This window comes from Sinocyclocheilus anshuiensis, unplaced genomic scaffold (assembly GCF_001515605.1).
Source record: "Sinocyclocheilus anshuiensis isolate Anshui unplaced genomic scaffold, SAMN03320099.WGS_v1.1 scaffold392, whole genome shotgun sequence".
NCBI classification, from domain to species: domain Eukaryota; kingdom Metazoa; phylum Chordata; class Actinopteri; order Cypriniformes; family Cyprinidae; genus Sinocyclocheilus; species Sinocyclocheilus anshuiensis.
The window spans coordinates 2,725,037-2,744,587 of record NW_015557091.1 but is presented as its reverse complement, the minus strand read 5'-3'; the positions used below and the strand labels follow the sequence as shown (position 1 = coordinate 2,744,587).

The 19,551-nt window shown below is 35.2% G+C and overlaps 1 protein-coding gene across 3 annotated transcripts in view; it reads right to left on the bottom strand.

Annotated features, from left to right (window-relative positions):
* Positions 1–19,551, bottom strand: part of LOC107677287 (RNA-binding Raly-like protein) — a 139,462-nt gene that overhangs the window by 44,419 nt on the left and 75,492 nt on the right. For all 3 annotated transcript variants that reach the window (XM_016472139.1, XM_016472138.1, XM_016472140.1), the window contains exon 2: positions 15,675–15,937. In XM_016472139.1, the coding sequence (XP_016327625.1) occupies positions 15,675–15,930 (256 nt within the window). In that variant the 5' untranslated portion in view covers positions 15,931–15,937. The remainder of the gene's footprint in view (positions 1–15,674; positions 15,938–19,551) is intronic.

Genomic DNA, 19,551 nt, shown 5'->3' with positions numbered 1-19,551 from the left:
TTTCATTAATTTAAAAAAAAAAAAAAAAAAAAAGTATCTGCTCTGTTACGGTCTGTTACGTTTCCCAAGTGTTCCAACAGTAAAAGATGCTAAGAGAAATTAGAAGTGAAGGGGGAAAAATAATAGTTTAAAGCACCAAATCAAAATAAACTAGGAGAGAGATGTGAGTGAGGATTTGGGGAGAGAATAAGAGACACCAAGTGTAGTCTAGAAGAATAATTCATTGGATATTGTTCGTTAAATTGCATAACCAGATCACAAGGCTGCGTCTGTTGTCTTTTTCACATTGTGAAAGCCAAGAAGCTACATGTCTAAGACAAAAAGAGCTCTAGCCACAGATGTTCTTAAAAAAATACCAAGCAGATTTTTTTTCTAATGAGTAAAAATAGAGCATGACTGAAAACTGACTCAATCCTTGAGTTGTGGATAATAAATATTTTCAGCACAACCTCTATATTAAAGATTACCTACTTGGATGCAGATAATGAAAATACATTAGCATTTACATATTTGTCAAATGTGGTCAGAGTCCAGAATCCCCGTTTCCACTTGTGATTAAAAAAACTCTATACTTTATACACAGGGTTCTTTGTCCGATGCTGGTTAGTACTCAGAAGTGTCATGCATTTAATAATTTTTTTTTGTTCTTCCCAGGTACGAGTTGAATGAGAAGATGCTCTCTGCATGCAACATGCTGAAATCCCACCTCAACGACCCCAAGGCTTTATTTAGTAAAGATTTGGTAAGTTTTAGCTGTGTCTAATCCCTCAGTTCACACACACACAAAAATCTGTGCTTCCAGATTATTAAAATTATTTGGTGAAATCCTCTCTTTTCTAAACACTTTTGATGGTTCTTAGAAAGCAATCTTGCCAAACAAACAAGCGATTCAAAGCAAATTGGAGTTTTAGGGCCATATTTACTAAACGGCAAATTAGCTTGAGTGCGCAATTCCAAAAAAGCGCTAATGGGAGTGGAAATTTCTGCAGGTGATTTACTGACAATGCGCAAATGAAAGAACACAGCCAGATCATTTCCATAATGACCAACACAATCTACCAAGAGCAGCGCAAATTAGTGTCTGCTTTAAGATATGCCTTTTTGGAGCATTAAATAATGGCGCAAATACCAGTAATTTGACGAGTGCAAATGTTAGTAAATCGCGTTGGGCGATTCATTTTAATACAATCCTCCCATAAATTTTGCGTCTGAAAGGGAAACTCCTATAAATGCATATTCTATAAGGTTAGGCACAAAAATAACTGTGTCCAAGCCATTTCAGCACTAATTCTTCACTGCGTGTCTGACAGTAAATCTTGAAAGTGCTATTTCAACGCCAAAAGACGATCTGCGCTGGTGTAAGCTGTTAGTAAATCAGGCCCTTAGATGTTTCTTCTAGCTGTGCTTCACCGCACCTGAAACGGGAAGGATATTGGCTCCTTTGTGGTTAACGTGGTGTAAAAGAATGCTGGATCAACACTTATTTCTGCTGACCCCCTCCCAGCTGTGCGATGACTGGGCTACTGTTAAGTCTTGGGTTAAGTCAAAGCTGCATTTGTCCTGAATTTCAGAAAAGCCGTGTCTGATAATTGAACATAATTTTGACTAATTAGGATCATTATGTAACAAGATCCTCGACGTTTCTCTTTGTTTTGATTCTGTTTACAAATTTTATGTTTTTACTTTGATTTTGAGGTTCCTTCCATGTTATAGGCAGGAACTGTTACTACAATACTGATCTTGATCATATTTATCATTTTGTGTCATTCCAGAGGTCATATGTGAACACAGTGCAGCACGAGTGGTTCCGAGTGTCCAGTCAGAAGACGGCCGTAGCGGAGATGGTGGAGGACTACCTGAATGCTTTCAGAGGCATCTCCCCTGCCCTGCTGCAGCACATCGTAAACATGGCCGATGGCAACGGCAACACTGCCCTCCATTACAGTGTATCCCATTCCAACTTCCACATTGTGAAGAAGCTGCTGGATGCTGGTAAGTATTTGACTCACATTCAACATTTTCACCTTTTTTTAAAGCCACTTACAACCAGCTTTTTAGCACAGTGGTGATGGACAAGTGTGAAGGTGCATGTTGATCCTGCTGGGGACCCATAAGCATGAATAAAGAGTCACATTATCCGATGTGATCAGATCACAAAACACTTTGGGCCCATTTAGCCATGTAGTTAGTGCTGTCCATTTGCGATTGGATCACCAGAGACTAATGTTAACACCAGGTGTAAACAGTCAGAAAGACTTGCCGGTGGTCTTTTGATTTGTGCCGGTAAGGAACCACCCAGAAACCACAATATTATCCCAACTACTATCACAACTATTTTCAAAATTGATAATAGTTAGAAATGTTTCTTGAGCACCAAATCAGCATATAGAAATGATTTATGAGGGATCGTAATGGCTGCTGAAAATTCAGCTTTGGCATCACAGGAATAAATTGCTGTAATATTTCACAGTATTACTGTTTTACTGAATTTTAGATCAAATAAATGTAGCCTTGGTGAGCATAAGAGACTTCTTTCTTTGTTTTTTGTTTTATTATCTTACTGACCCAAAACTTTTGAACAGCAGTGTATCTTGAATTACACTATTGCATTTTTCTTGATGAATAGAAAATTTTTTTTTATTTCAAATATAAATCTTTTGTTTTATTATCTTACTGACCCAAAACTTTTGAACAGCAGTGTATCTTGAATTACACTAACCCTATTTGCATTTTTTTTTTAGTTTCAAGCATAAACCTCACTGATTATTCAGCAGTCTTTTAACTTTGGTAGAAATACGTCCCTACTGTCCAAATCTGCACCCATTTGATGCATGTGTATGAGTTCGTAACTCAATAATAGGGCAGCATCTCTAGATCCCAGCACGTCAAAAAAAAACAACATGTCATAAACTCTGATTAGTCTGGGACTGCTGAAACTTTGAGCATATAAGATGGGCTTCAAATAATGACTGTGCTGTAGATATTCGTAAGCAGATGTTTTTTTAACCCAGGGTCCTGCTAACTTCTCTCTGGAGATGTCATTAGCAACCCAAGTCTGACTGTAGCTGCAGGCGGGAGATTCTTTGTAGTCAACTAAGCAGTACAGCATCCTCAACACCACATCCAGGGAACACACGCTCTTGCTTGCGGTACCAATCAAGAATTTCTGCTGCCCTAAGGGTTCTCATCCATCACTGCAGCTCATCATCTTCAGCACAGAATGAGGCCTTCAGAAACTAGAGCCAGGAACCGCATGCTGGTCTGTATGTTCTTTAATTAGAAACAAAAAGGGTTTTACAGCCTGATGTCATAAGAGAACCTTTTAAAGTTCCTCAAAGAACTTATTCTTCAGGTCAGACTTTTTTTAGCAGCGTGCTGGCAGTTATTGATTGATCTGAAACTACATTTCAGCTTTCCTGTAATTTTGAGTTTTCTTGTTGATCAAACAGTATGGTGCTAGCAATGCCAAGATCGTGAGTTTGATTCCCAGTGAATGCAAGAACTGATAAAAAATTTAAATGTGTACATTGAATGCAATGTAAGTTGCTGCATGGATAAAAGTGTCTGTCAAATGTATAAATGTAAATGTAAAAAAAAAAAAAGTAAAAAATGTGAAATAAGCATAAATACAATATTAAAGGGGCAGTTCAGCAAAGAATGTAAATTCTGCCATCATTTACTCACCCTCATGTTGTTCCAAACCTGTATGAGTTTCTTTATTCTGTTGAACACAAAAGAAGATATTTTGAAGAATGTTTGTAGCCTAACAGTTGACGGTAGCCATTGACTTCCATAGTATGGATAAAACAATACTATAAGTCAATGGCTACCAGCAACTGTTTGGTTGCCAACATTTTTGTGTTCAACAGAAGAAATTCATACAGGTTTGAGTAAATGATGACAAAATGTTAATTTTGGGTGAATTAACGCTTTAAGTTACCTTAACCAGATAAACTAAAGTTCAGTGAAATGTTTATCTTAATGCATTAAGTAAAATTGAGATGTAGTGAAGTATATGACTCTGCACAATACTAATTTTGATTTTAATGCACCGTAAATGTCTTGAATATACAAATACATTAATATTGTTTTATATGCATGTTGTTATAGACCAGGCAACCCTAAAATCTAATTTAACTGAATAAGCCTACACTACTGTTTAATAGTTTGCGGTCAGTAAGATTTCTTTTTATTATTATTAAAACAAATTAATACTTTAATTCAGCCAGGGTGCATTCAGTTCATCAGAAGTGACAAAAAAAATTAAAATTTATTTCAAATAAATGCTGTTCTTTTGAACTTTCTATTCATCAAAGAATCCATAAAAAAGTATCACATTTTCCATAAAAATATTAAGCAGCACAACTGTTTTTGAAATTGATAATATTAAGAAATGTTTCTTGATTAGGAAATCAGAATGATTTCTGAAGGATCATGCGAGTAATGATGCTGAAAATTCAGCTTTTTATCACAGGAATAAATTATATTTTCAAACAAATTCAAATAGAAGCAGTTTTAAACAGTTTTCAATTTTAAATTGTAATATTTCATAATATCACTATTTTTACTGTATTTTTTAACAAATATATGAAGCCTTGGTTCTTCTTTCAAAAACATTTAAAAAAAAATCTTACCAAACCCAAACTTTTAAACAGTAGTGTACATCTAAGGAACAGTGCGTGATCTTTCTAAGAGATATTTATTAGATTTAATGGGATGTCTTTGGTCACGGCGCCACATTTCCTGCTATGAAAACATTTATACGCCCATGCATGGTGGTCCTTGGACGTGCCCAAATGCCCATATGTTTAATCTAGCCTAATGTCTTTAAGTAAGATGAAAAGAAAATGTTTCATGGTGCAATTTTCTAGAGGTCATGGGCTTTAGTGGATTAACTGAAATTAATATTTTTTGGCGTTTAGGGAAAGTTGTTTTAATGTGAATAAATGTTTTAATTATTTAAATGACAAAAACAAATAATAAATACCATGCATATTCTTTTAACAATGCCATTTTTGTAAAAAAAAAAAAAAAAGTTTAAATGGAGCCAGAGGTCCGGAGGCATCTACTGACACATGTGAAGCAAACATATGTGTGAATGGACACGGCACTGGGCGACACATGCAGATCTGCTCTGTGGTTCACTTCAGCACATTCACAGATACAAAGACTGAACTGAAGGATCTTGCACTCAATATGGAGAGGGACAAGCGGAAGCAGCCCACCGACAGAACAACCTCCACGCGCCTGAGGAGAGAGCAGCTCTTCACCTGAGGCAAACACACGCTACGGACACACACACACCAGCAGAACTTACAGACTTTAGCCCTATCATTCATTCAAAGCCTTCACATCAGATCATCTCATGAATAAAGTAAATATCTGCAGTACATCTTTCACTAGAGGGGATATTAAACTCTAATGAATTTGGGGGGGGCGGGGGGAGACTTCACTTTTATATTCCAAGTCTACTGAAGTCATACAACTTTGCATGACAGGCCAAAATATTCATTATTCTCTGAAAATATTCCCCTCTGTCGCAGCTCTCAAATCAAAATTAAATTGGCAAGATGGTTCTCTGCATTTTGTGATCATGTGAACCTGATTGAAATTGTGTCATAAAAGTATTACTCTTAAAATAATATTTTTGCATGTTATAAATAAATAAATAAATAAATATTTTGGTAAAAAAAAAAAAAACTAATTATTATAAATATGTATTAATAAATATATTTGCATAATTTTACAATAACATTATTAATTTATATATGAATCGTCAATTACATTTTGTATTTTACAACTTGAAATTTTGCGAATTTTTATTTCACAATTCAGATTTTTTTTTTCAGCAATTGCGAGTTTATATATCTCGCAATTCTGCGTTTACATCTTCCAATTCTGTGTTTATATCTTGGATTTTTGAGTTTATATCTTGCAATACTAAAATGAAAGAAAAAAAAGTCTGAATTGTGAGAAATAAACTCAGAATTGCGAGAGAAAAAAAGTGAGATAAAAAGTTGCAATTACCTTTTTTATTTCTTTGTCTCAAGGTGGAAACAAACTTGCATAGCAAACAGACTCGTCTGAACATAAAATGTACATCACAGTAACGGTTCCCAGTTCATTTTTAATCGGACATAGGCTAACAGAAAAATGACTCGAGGTTCAGTGTGAGAGTCAGTTGTGAACACAACGGCTCTGAACGATTCTCTGACTGAATGTGTCGCATTCAAACAGCTAATTCATGCTGTTTCCTGAATCTTTTTGACTTATTAAAAACAACCAGTTCATAAGAATCATTTCACCGCAAATTGGACATGTGCTGTGTTCGTTGTAGCGTACATTGTGCACTTTAATGAGATGACATCAGACAATAATGCATATTGGATGCACACAAACTTTTTCCTGTCAGAACTTAAATTATTGTTGCACATCTTTCATTTGGTGAATAACAATTTTATGGCGGCTTTGAACATGGTGCATCCAATTCATGAATAGAGACAGAGCTATCGGTTTTCTAATACAAGCTCTGATACTGTCACAACATTTCTGCGATCACATCATTCTCAACATTTTCCTCAAAGAAATAACCCTTGCTCAGTTTCTGTTATTAAGCAGGGATTAGTGTCTTGTGTAAAAGCTGAGTATTAGAAACAGAATCAATACTTATGTTCCACGGCTGGCACTAAATGGCCGGAGAGGGAAAGCTCTTGGAAAAAATCTGACAAAAGATATAGATTTCGTTTTTTATAATAAAACAAAAATGCTGTATGGTTTCCTGGCCCTGTCTGACCTTTGAAATATTTGGTCTGAGATCGCTGCAACACAGGATGCTCAAGGTGTTCAAAGACAAATCCAGTACATTGAAGCCCTTTGTTGAATGTATGAAGTAAACAACAGCCTCAGAAATACACTGCAAAACGGGTCTAGTTTCAGCAGCAGACATCAATGGAGTCTGGCAGTGAAAATACAGAATAACAGCTTCTTATTTAAAACAAGGTTACTGAATTATGTACATTTTTTCATAATTATGCACATTTTTTGGGGGATGTTTTGCAGTTATATATATAATATTATATAGTTTTGTGTAAAATATTTTAATGAGTTTGACAGTTCTTTCATTATGAAACTGAATCTCAGCTTTATTTGCTTTGTTATGACCATTTGCTTTTCTGGAAAGCTATAAACCTAAAATTATGACAGCATATTCCACTAAAACCCACCAATGCAATTCAGCAATTTACATACACATCTCTTCACAAACCAGGAATTCATTGTGGATTTTTGTTCTGTCATTAAAATCCACTTTGCTTTTCCTGAGTTTACTTTTAACTGCCGTAAAATTGGTAAGTGAGCTATTCTGTCATTTCTAGACTTGTACTGACCCCGCTATTGCCCTTTCAAACAGAGCATTGTGGGAAGGCACCAGGTAAGAAAAGGGGTAATTATACTTCTCTGTGGTTGCCATGGAAAATGCAGACACAGATTTGTCTCTGTTCATTTATTGTGCTCAATTTTGAGACCCTTAAGCATGTGGAAATTTGCCTGCAAGACAAATAATTTCTATAATTCTTTATTGCAGTATTAACAGAGTAAAAAAAAAACTTCTTTATCGAATGAGGCTGAATAACTGAAAAAAACGCTCAAGATGGCGGCGCGTTCACACGCTGCTGCTTCTCTGTCTCCCGACAGAAAGGTGTTTTCGTGTTTTTTGTCTTGTGAGTCGCAGTGTTTTTGTACGTATTCGTCGCGTCTATCTGTCTCTAAGCACGCATACAGTCGTGAGTTTCTGCTCGATGTCGGCAGAACCACATTTTTAGAGTTAAACTCTGCGCACGCCGAAGAGCTGCGGGATCTCGGTCTGCTCCGGAGGCCCACACCATCACCGACCCCCACTACTGCATCTCGCCCACAGCGGAGGCGCCACAAGCGGCGTGAGAGGAAGCAGAAGAGGGGTAAGCGCGGAGGTAACCGGGCTAGGCTAGCGGCTAACCCACACAAGCCAGCTATCCCCACCATCGTACTGGCTAACGTACGCTCTTTGGACAATAAACTGGACTACATCCGACTACTACGCTCAACTCAGAGCTGTACATGTGGAAGAATTGACAATAAAGCAGACTTGACTTGACTTGACTAACAATGTGATGTACCTGCAACTCTGAAAATGTCTGATCATAATGAGATTTGCCTTCCAGCTGTAAATACTCCCTGCACACAACTGTTGTTTTTAGGCTCCGGTGTCTGTGCCGTTTTATTTTTTATAATTCTCTAGATACGGCAAATTAGTGAACATGAACAGAATTCAATAAAACTCAAATGGAGCTACAAAAACAGGGTTTTGTCCAAGGAGTAATTAGCGAAATTAATGATCTTTTAAGGGATAGTTCATCCAAAAATGAAAATTACCCCATGATTTACTCACCTTCAAGCCATCCTAGGTGTATATGACTTTCTTCTTTCAGACGAATACAAGCTAGAAGCTAGAGATCCACATAGCATCGATTCACTTCAGAAGGCATTTATTATCCCCCCGGAGCTGTGTGGAGCACTTTTTATGGTGGATGGATGCACTTTATTTTGCTTCAAAATCTCGAACACCATTCACTGCCATTATAAAGCTTGAGGATGAGTAAATCATGGGGTTATTTTCATTTTTGGGTGAACTATTCCTCTAATTTCAGCTAGCTGTCAAGGTAATGTTTTTCTTTTTAATTTAAATTAAGTTGATGTAATTAAATAACTCAAACTAAAACAGAAATAAAATGTATAAAAAACTATACATATATTTAAAAAACTACTAGTATAGACAAAAACACAACAAAATTATTAAACAGAAAATACACTAATAAAAACTAATTCAAAATATTCATAAATCCATAATAATTATCTCAATAATAAACAGGCTTTTAAACATAAAACAATTATTAAATACAAAAAAAATCTGGAAAATATAATAAATTATTAATTAATAATAATAAATAATAAATTAAATTAATAATACATTATTTATTTATTTTTTTTAAGTGTTACATTTATGAAAACTGATTTACAGTCTGGAAAAGGTGACACTTGTTGCCGAAAGTCAGAGCCAGTCTGCAGGTTTTAATTGACATATTTAATAGAAAATCGCGTAGTGTATGATGGTCACAGACTCCAATTTTTTAGCTTCAGACTATAATTCCATCTAGTCGGAGGATATCAAATATTTTTGATATTTTGAGCTGATTTTAGAACATATTGTTTTCATTTGTCATGGTCACGTGTCTCCTAGCAACAAGGTGCACGTTTCTGTGTGAGTTTGTTGTGATCGGAACAACCTGAAAGTCTGGTAGTGTGTGATCCTCAGTCGTTTAGTGTATGATGGATTTTTCTCTGTGACTATTTACAAAGTCAGTAAGAGTATGATGCCTAGCATTTTAAAATCTGCTCAGATTTTAAAAGTCGTGTAGTGTATTCCAGGCTTTAGTCTAATGTGGCACATGTGACAACTTGCCCCGGTCTCCCCTGCATGTATATATGCTGGTCAGGTCTCAATGGAGAATTCTGTCATGACTCAGCTTAAAAGAGAACAAGACACACATTTCAAAAGCAGCCTTATAAACTTCCATGTATAATTAATCAGGGTGTGGAACATGAACTTTTATCTCCCAGGGCAAAAAAGGAGGAATGAACAAGATTACTCTCAGGATATGAATGTGGATCCCTTCGAAGTTTCTCTTTCTCATGGAATATCCCACACGCACAAACAACAGATGAAGCTTGGCAGGCCATGAAAAGTCTCTCTAATGTTCTCCACCTAGATTCTGTACAGCAGCACATGCCTGACACAGTCCATTTAGAAAGTCATCACTCCTGTGATGAAGCTGATTTCAGTGAAGAACTCAACTCTACACTTATATATATATATATATATATATATGTATTACAAGTTTAACACACTAGAACAATTTATGTTTTTAAATAATATTCAGTTTGTTATTTTGTTATTTCACATGGAGTGGGCCGTCGCATGGTTGAGATCACAATAAATGTACTTAAAATAATCAGTTTCATAAATATTCATATTATAAATATTTATAACATAATATGAATATAAAATGTATCACCCTTGTCTTTCTGAATAAATACTTGGTAAAATGTTACTTAAAATACTTGTTTAATCAAAAATATTAAAATATGGTGAGGTAAAAAAAAAACCCTCATTGACTTATATTTACATTTTTTTAAATGTTTGTTTTTTTCCCCACACAAATTATGTTTCTCTCTACATGACAAAAAAGTTCAAATAAATAAAATGATGCAATATTTAAATAATATTTAATAACTTGCCTCCAAAACATATATAACAATTAGTTTAAATTGATTTGAAAATACACAATATTACAATGATTTATAAAAATAATAATAATACTAAAATAAAAATGTTAAAATATTTGAAATAAAATTTATATATTATTATTTATATTTTTAATTTAATTAAACATTTTTCAATTTTTGAATTGATATACGTTGATATACTGATATACTTTTTGATATACTTTTAAAAAAAAATATTTAAGGTAGGTCTGTATTACTCTAACTTTGATATTACAACAAACTGAAATTGCTCACATGAGTCAGGCTTACTGATTAATCCACACCTTTCTGCTAATGTGCCATTAGAGTGATCAATTCATTGACAGCAAGAAACAGCAACTGCTTTGTGAAAATTGTTGGAAAGCTCTGGCTCACACCCAGCCGCCTCAGTGGAAGTCAGCGCAGGTCTCAGCCTCGCTAATAAAAGACGTCAGTTCAGGAAGATGAGAGCGAGTGTGGATTTAATTGGCAATCAGGAATTTATTTTCCCCTCCGAGTTGAGATTTGCACATCATCTGATAATAATGGCAGACATAGCTTTCAGCAATACTGACCTTTATCTGACCTTTAAAATTATGAAAATATTTTAGATTCCTCTGACTGTTGGGGCTGTTAATGCACAGATGGAGTTTCACCTACACGAACGCCTGAATGCCAGTAGGTAACATTTTCTGTTTCTTTCAGAAAAAAAGTGCTGCGTCCGTCTGTCTGTCTGTCCATCACATTCTTATCTGCTATCCTTCACATATATGTCCTGCTGAAAGAGTTCAGAGTTCTTTTAAAATAAGCTGTTTCACTTGACAGCCATCTTTGCAACGTCCAAGACAAACTATGTTGTAATAATACAAGTACATCTCATATCTACTTGAAGGGAAAAGATCGATAACAACTAAACCGCTGGCTAAGTTCTGAAGAAAAAAAAAAATTTGTTAATTTATCCATCCATCAAGTTATTCAAAATGAAATGAACAAAAAGTAAAATAAAATAAAATAAATGTATTACTATATAATTTGCAGTTGTACTATTTATATAATATATTACACCTTTTTTTTTTTTTATGTATTATTGTATTATTTATTTATGTATTTCAAAAGCATATTATTTTAATATTATGTAGTATGCATTGATATATATAAGCATATTGTGTGGATAATTCAATACAGTTTTGAAATAAATTATAGACTAATAGTAAATGATCGTAATAGTAAATGCATACTATTTATTATTGTTTATTTGTAATTGGACTATTTAATTATTACAATTATGTGTTGTTGTTTTTTAAAGCATCTAAAACATATGGGCATTTCTGTGTCAAATCAACCAAATTTCAGAAACGTCTGCTAAAATTTTAGATTTTGTTAATATTTTTCCTGAAGAAAGACAAACATAAATAGTGAACAAAGCCAAAATATTAAATGTCATGGATGAATATTTACTGAGTAATCCGCTGTTTGGTAGAGGGGGGTCAAAATGACAATTTTCACTTGAGATTTGGAGCAAAATTACAGGGGTAAAAATGACACGAAAGATGGCAGCATTATTATGTTATTTTTACTCGGAAATTGGTATTTCTATTAGTAAAATCAGTTGACTTTAGTAATCTTTGTTCAATTATATGCCAATGGTGACAGTTCAAAAATGGCAAAAAGCACTTTTCGAGTTTTTCCCCCAAGGTTTGCATGGCCGTAACTCAAGAAGTATTAAAAATATCCTTTTAGATTTTGTTTCTTAAACTTTTCTTCTGGTATCTTAATTTTTAAGGCCCATGAGTCAATTGTTAAACTGTACACATTTTCAGTGGGTTATTTTGCATACAGCTGATACTTTTTCCTTTTAAGGAGAAATGTCTGAAGAACAAATAATGTTGAAACTAGAAATGTGGCTCCATGTATTTTTGTACCTACAATACAAAAAATATGAACAAAAAAATCAATATTGAAAATAAGAAGCTAAATTAATGAACAATGCAGAACACAGACGAACACAACAATTCAATCACTGTCTGCTTTTTAGAAAAAAACAACAATCCAAAAGTTTTTGTCCTGAATATAATGCCAAAGATCATTGGAGCCCAGTGCACTCTTCAGAAATATGTCTGTGTGTTTATACCTGTGTATATCGTTGCTGCTTATCAGTACGAAGTACTGGCTAACATTAATATGTAACATCCTGCAAGGCTCTCTCGCTCTGATGTAGATGTGCTTCCAAAAGGAGAGTGAGTCGTGTGTTATCGCAGTCAGGCAGAGTGATGGTATCTGCAGCATTCGACTAGTTTCCATTAGGGAATTACCAGGTCAGGTTGGGGGGGGTTGGAGGGTGGTGGCTGCAGAGCAGACCTGCGGTAATGAAGGAATTTGCCTTCGTTGTTCGGCCAGAGGAGTATATCAGCATTTCTACATTACTCCACATGCTGGGCCTGCACTACGAGGAGATTAGGAAAGAGACCGGGATCGTACATCAGCCTCTGTGTGCCACTGACACAACCGAGAGATAGACCCGAGAAGAATCGCTGCAAAGAGCCTTTCAAAACAAGAGACACCTTGCATAGAAATGAGACTGTAGTCTGTGTTTGTACTGGCAGGGATTAAATCCAACTGTATCAGGAGGCAGATCACATGAGCCTCACTGTCTGCACTCCTATTGGTTGTCAACGGATCACATTGATGCTAATTTGCCTAATACTTTATGGATAACTGGCAACAAGCCTGGATGTTGAAAATGCATAAATTCTGCATTCTGTTTAATTCTGCTTGACTCCAGCAAGCTGTATTTGAATGCAGAAATACAGACCACGTTTAAGAAATGGCATCACATTGTGCGCTTATTATAGGTGTCACTTTTTTTTGTTGCATGAAAACAAATTAAATTCAACATGAAATGAAATTACAGAAGTAAAATTTCTAATGTGACATTTATTAGTCAAAGATATTCAATGAGAACAAAAGAGTAAGGTGGGGCATTGTTTAGTGTTATTTAAAGTGTAAAAAAGGTAAAAAGAATCCCCCAAAAAACTTGTTTCATGGTTTGCATTTTCTCTTCTTGAGCACAAGATCTGAAGGATCATGTGACACTGAAGACTGGAATAATGATGCCGAAAATTCAGCTTGCATCACAGGAATAAATTACATTTTAAAACATATTTAAATAGCAAACAGCTGTTTTAAGTTGTAATAATATTTCGCAATTTGACTGTATTTTACTGTATTTTTTATCAAATAAATGCAGGTGAGTACAAGAAATTTATTTCAAAAACATTTAAAAATCGTATCGAACCCCATTTTACTAGTAATTGTATCTGTTTGCACCAAGTAAAAATAGCAACAAATATCTTCTATTTTGCATAAAGTACAAATAGTGATGACATTCATATTGCAAAAAAACAAAAATAACATTCTATTTGTGCTAAAAAGTAAAACATCTGGGCGATGGTGAGTAGACTAGTGAAAATAGCATTTTTATATTCAGTTTAAATAGACACTGCCTTATTATCATCCATCAGGAATTGATTGGATAATGAAAAGTCTTTCTGATAGTTAGAGGAAGGGAATGGACAAATGAGATGGACTGATTATGTCAGCCAAGTTACTAAATTCAGATGAAAACGACCAGTAACGAGTTAAAAAGTAAACATTCAGTTTTGATGTCATGTTGACTTTAACATCTAATAAAACAGCCTCATTTAGCAGAAATCCCCAGTTGAGGAGCAGTTGCACATGTTTACAGCTTGACCTCCAGCTAAATTGTTATCTTAGCAGGCCCTCTGTGGCCATTCCTAATGAGGGTTCCCTGGCTATATTTTGCATTATGTATAAAATGTTTTCCACTGCAAAAATAAAACCATGTTTTTTTTTAAAGCAGGTCAATGGTATAATGAGGATGGAGAGAAGTTTAAGTAATGTGTCAGGCCTCCTGTTTTAATAGTGCTGCTCCCAGGAGGTTACAAATATGTGAGTGTAATATCGGAATGTTATAGTCATTTGACAATGGAAGCCCACTGGTTATTGATTAAACACACAATGCTGCACATGCTGTAATAGATCGAAGTTAGACATGCTGCTTAAACGAGCTCAGAAATCAAACTCTGAGAAACAAATAACAAACTGGTGGCATTTTATAGCATTCAATGAAAAATAAGGAGTGTAATGTCTGTGCCAGCAAACAAAAAGGCAAAAAAAATAATGATTTATTTTCTCTCCATTTGCCATTGGTCAGGAAAACAGACAGCCCCGCCCCCAAAACTCACGCCATTGATTTCCTGTTTCTTGATATATTGTAATGATGCATTTTTTTTCTATATATCTAAATGTATTTGTTTATTTATTCATTCAACCATTCATTAATTTCAGTCTTTCCAAATGGAAAATTTAATAAATAAATAAATAAATGTAGTGTTTTCAAAGCAGCAAGAATACATTTATTTATTTATTTATTTATTTATTTGTTTGTTTGTTTGTTTGTTTGTTTGTCATCCATCCATTCATTCATTTTAGTCTTTCACAATGGTCAAATACAATTAATAAATAAATAACCAACCAACCAAACAAGCAAGCAAACAAGCATTTTTTAAACAGCAAGATCAAATTAATTAATGAATTAATGAATTAATTATTTCATTCACTTCAATCAATCAATCAATCAATCAATCAATCAGTCAGTCAGTCAGTCAATAATCACACACATTAAGCTCAGAGAGAATACGTATTTTAGCATAAAAACACTACTCACTTCATCTTTAAATTTCATTTCAATTACATTTCAATTTCATTTGGCATTTTCTTACAAATAAATGTGGTTTTTAAAAACAGCAAGATCAAAAAAAAAAAAATCAGTCTTTCACAACAAACAAACCAACAAATAAATAAATAACCAACCAACCAAATAAGATCTTGCTGTTTTAAAAACACCACAAGGCTACAGTGTTTACACTCTTTAGGGAAATCAAGCTACAAATGGTTTACTTATAGTTGTCTCTGCACATTACGCTTTGGATGAATAAATATTTTAGCATCCAAAAAAATTACATACTTCATCTTTAAATTTCTTGTTCCACTGCCATTTTCTCAAGTATCTTTACAGTAAAACCCAAAATAAAGGCAATGTCACTTCTACGCCACCACAAGCGCTTGTCTCTCCCACCCACAGTCAAAACACTCAAAAACACTTTGCATGTCCAAGAATCACAAAGCCAAAACAAACTCACTCTGGATCCGCCTCAGGCAAAGCGGGCCCCTGTGAACGTCTGTCAGTCCGGCAGAGCCGAGCAAAGAGAGCGGTTTTGTCGAGCACAACTTTAGTAAAGCAGAAAGGAACTCACCCAGCGGCTGTCCTGCGATAATCCTGGTGTTCTCGCCTGCCACGGCCGCCCGTGCGTTCCTTTCACTCATGTACTGGACGAAAGCGAAACCTTTATGCACCGAACAGCCCACGATCTTGCCGTACTTGGCAAAGATGACCTCGATGTCGGCCTTCTTCACGATGGCGGTGTTGAGGTTGCCGATAAAGACCCGTGAGTTGAGGGAGCGCGGGTCGTTCTTGTTAGTGACATTGCTGGTCTGACTCTTCCCAGTCATTCTTCTCCTGTAAAGCAGAGACACGATGGGAACGACATCAACAACAACTGATATAGTGAATGTGTGTGTAGCATTTAAACTTTAAAGGCTGTTTCGCTGTAGAAATGTTGAAATGTTTAGTAAAATAGAGTGTCTTCAGTTATTTATTTTGAGCAAAAGCATCTTTATACATTGTGAAGGATCTCTTTTGGTTCTGGAACCACATTTCTACCAAACAATTTTAGGATAATACTGGGGTCAGGGATATGATTAGGTTTGAGGGCTTGAAAAATACACTTGACATTTCCCTCTGATTTGGGTAAAACATGAGATCAATGTATAATAAACCTTTGTGGTCATATTGTTAATGATTCATCAGTGCACATTATTGCAAAGATTTTGTAGCCTTTGCATCCTTAAAATGACATTGTCAACTCTTATTTTTCAACCACTTCTCTTGAACTACCTCCGATGTACACTAAAAACAACTTTCATGTTCCAATCACATCCAGATTATAGTGCAAAATCAAGTACCGCTCAACTTTTTATACTTGTTGTAAATTCTGTATATATATATATATAAAATTAAAATGTTTAATGATGGATTTTTACCTCACAAGACATTAAATGATGGACTGGAGTGGTGTGGATTACTTGTAGATTATTGTGATGTTTTTATCAGCTGTTTGTACTCTCATTCTGACGGCACCCATTCACTGCAGAGGATCCATTGGTGAGCAAGTGCTACATTTCTCCAAATCTGTTCTGATGAAGACACAAACTCATCTTCTGCTTAGGGTTAGTAATTATAAATATTTCAGCAAATTTTTATTTTTGGGTGAACTATTCCTTTATAATATTACAACTATCCACTAAAAAGTGGGACAAACTTCCAAAAAAACCTCTAAAAGCACTTGCAGTGTATTCTATGTCCCTGACACAACCTTCACATTTTACATCATAAAGATTTTAGGATAAGATTCTGTATTGTTTCCTTATCATGATAAAAGAACAGCTATTGGAGCGATAACAATAATTAAATTGCTGTTTTATAGTATATAGCCTACAGACTTGTTCCTACTGATTTTTTGAAAAGATTGTGTCAGCGACAGCACCAGCATTTTTAACATCCATGCCGCCCAGCACACTGAATATGTGAGAATATGAGTGAGCGCTGGTGTGTGTACGTGAAAGATGCATGTGGTTATTTGTGTCTATAAATGTGCGAGAATATGAGCAATCTCTGTGAGTGCACTGGTGTGAAGGTGAGAAAGCGAGCGGTGCGCGGCTGAGAGAGAGTAAATGAAGGCTTCAGGTTTATGCAGTCTCCGTATAACTCAGTGAATACACAGTCAGTCAGTCTTCACATCAGAGAACAGCAGCGAGATCCTCCCATTGGGTGTCATCCAACTCCCCTTCCCGCCCGCACACACACACACACACACATACACATTCAGAGACAGTGACTGCTATTGTCTGAGACAGAGATGCATTATGTTCTGTCTCTCACGCTGTCAACGACCTACTCTCACAAGACAGCAAGAATGAACACGCAGCTCCACTGAGACATTAGCGAGACTCAAATCAAATGCGCTGACCAAATACGACACGTTGAGTTGCCCAAATATATACTTGGTATTTGTTGAGCAGCAGGAGTGTTGAGTTTCGGCGCTGATGGGTCGTTCACACTGACAGTGATTTCAGTCGCTGGAGGTCAGCAGGTCACTAGCAGGCATTGCTATTTCTGGATGCCATAATGTTATGGTGGGCTGTGTAACCATAGCTTTCGGGAAATCTGATTTATTGTTGGCAAAAACATATAAAAATGAATATTATGCAGCCAAGGGAAAGTGCTACATAAATTGTAGCAGTAAATATGAATGACTTCTGGTTGATGCAAACTGGCGTCAACACACAAGAAGTCTATTTTTGCACTACAAACCTATTTATCATCACAATCATTTGCAGTAAACAGAAGATACTGCCCAGCCAGCATTTCAACATTTATTTATGATGAAACAATGTAATTGGTTAAGGCTGACACACTGTTGAATTTTGCAATGTCGAAAACAAATCAGTGTCGATATCACAATGTCTTGCTTTTACAATGTGTGGTAAACATTTCAGTATTCAATTATTTTGTTAGCAATTCTATAGCCATTTATAAACATTGTTTCAACATTTTGTCAATGTTAAAAAATACACTGATATTATATCAAACACATTTCAATGTTAAAAGTTGGCAAAATGCCGGCTGGGTCAACAAACATCCTTTACCACCACAGAAAAGTCACATAAAACATTTGCAAAAATCACCATCAGGTGGTGCAAAGAGATTTTTTTTTTTAAATACTACTTATTTTAGTATTAATTATATACAATTATAGGATTTATTGTTATTATTTTAAATTAGCTTTTATTATTTTTTATATTTTAATATTAGCATAAGTTTGACGTGATTTCATCATATTTATACATTTTTTGTTTTTAATATTTTTATTTAGTCTTGAATTTATTTTTAATTTTTATTTCAGTTTTAGTCATTTTAATACTCCAACTTAAACTTATTTCAGTTAGTTGCCAAAGCAACATTTCTAATTTTAATTTAAGCTAGTGTATATATATATATATATATATATATATATATACACACACACACACACAATACAACAAATTTAGCAAAAAACAATACTGTAGTAAACTACTACACCCGTTGTTTGAAAAAAGACACAAAACACACAGACACTTTCTAATCTGTAAATTTGACTGAATCCAGACAATTGAATAACTTTATAGCTATAGTTTGGGGGTCTGAGTTACGATTTGTGTAAATATGATCTGTTTACTTATGTAAATTAGATTTCAAGACAATCAGTTTTATCAGAATGCTAAATAGCACGTTCCTGATAACGATTTTTTAATGCATTACCATTATTAAAGGAAATACTTGATGGTAGTTCTGCATATGCAGCTGCTCTGCTTTCGTGTTTGGTATGAAACAGGAAAACTCACAAAAATCATGTCACATCAAGGCTGTATCTGATCACCAAACGACACTAGTATTTTGTGTCGACGTCTTCAAATGCCTGTTAGAATTTAAAGCACTCTAATGTCACTGAGAAATGAAGATTAGATTTATTTATCTTGGGGACCAAATGCTTGAATAATGGATCCAATAGTCTGTAAATAGGATTAGTTGCCAAGGTTACCTGCATTGTGGGAACGGTGCTGGCTGAAGGCTCACACATTCAAACACACCGACACGCTCACAGACACACTCGCACTCTCATGTGTGCAGTCATTCATGGAGACAGAAATTGGAATAGTGAAATATGCCTTCTTGTAATTTCCCAAGCCACAATGCAGCCATGGGATCATGCCATGGACAGGAGGGCGAGAGCATTCGCAAATCAGCAAAGATGTGTTAAATTGCCCCTCTTATCAGATAAATCTCTTGTGCGGAGCGTTTGTAGATCACCCAGCATCTGTCAGCTGATCTCTCGCTGGCTCGTGTTTTACGGCAGCTGGTTTCGGGATTCTCAATTGTCCTCACGTTATTCTCGTTTCATGACGGACCTGAACACATATCTGAATATGTATGGTAGGGGCGTAACATTTCCGTCACACGCTTGAGGAATTCGG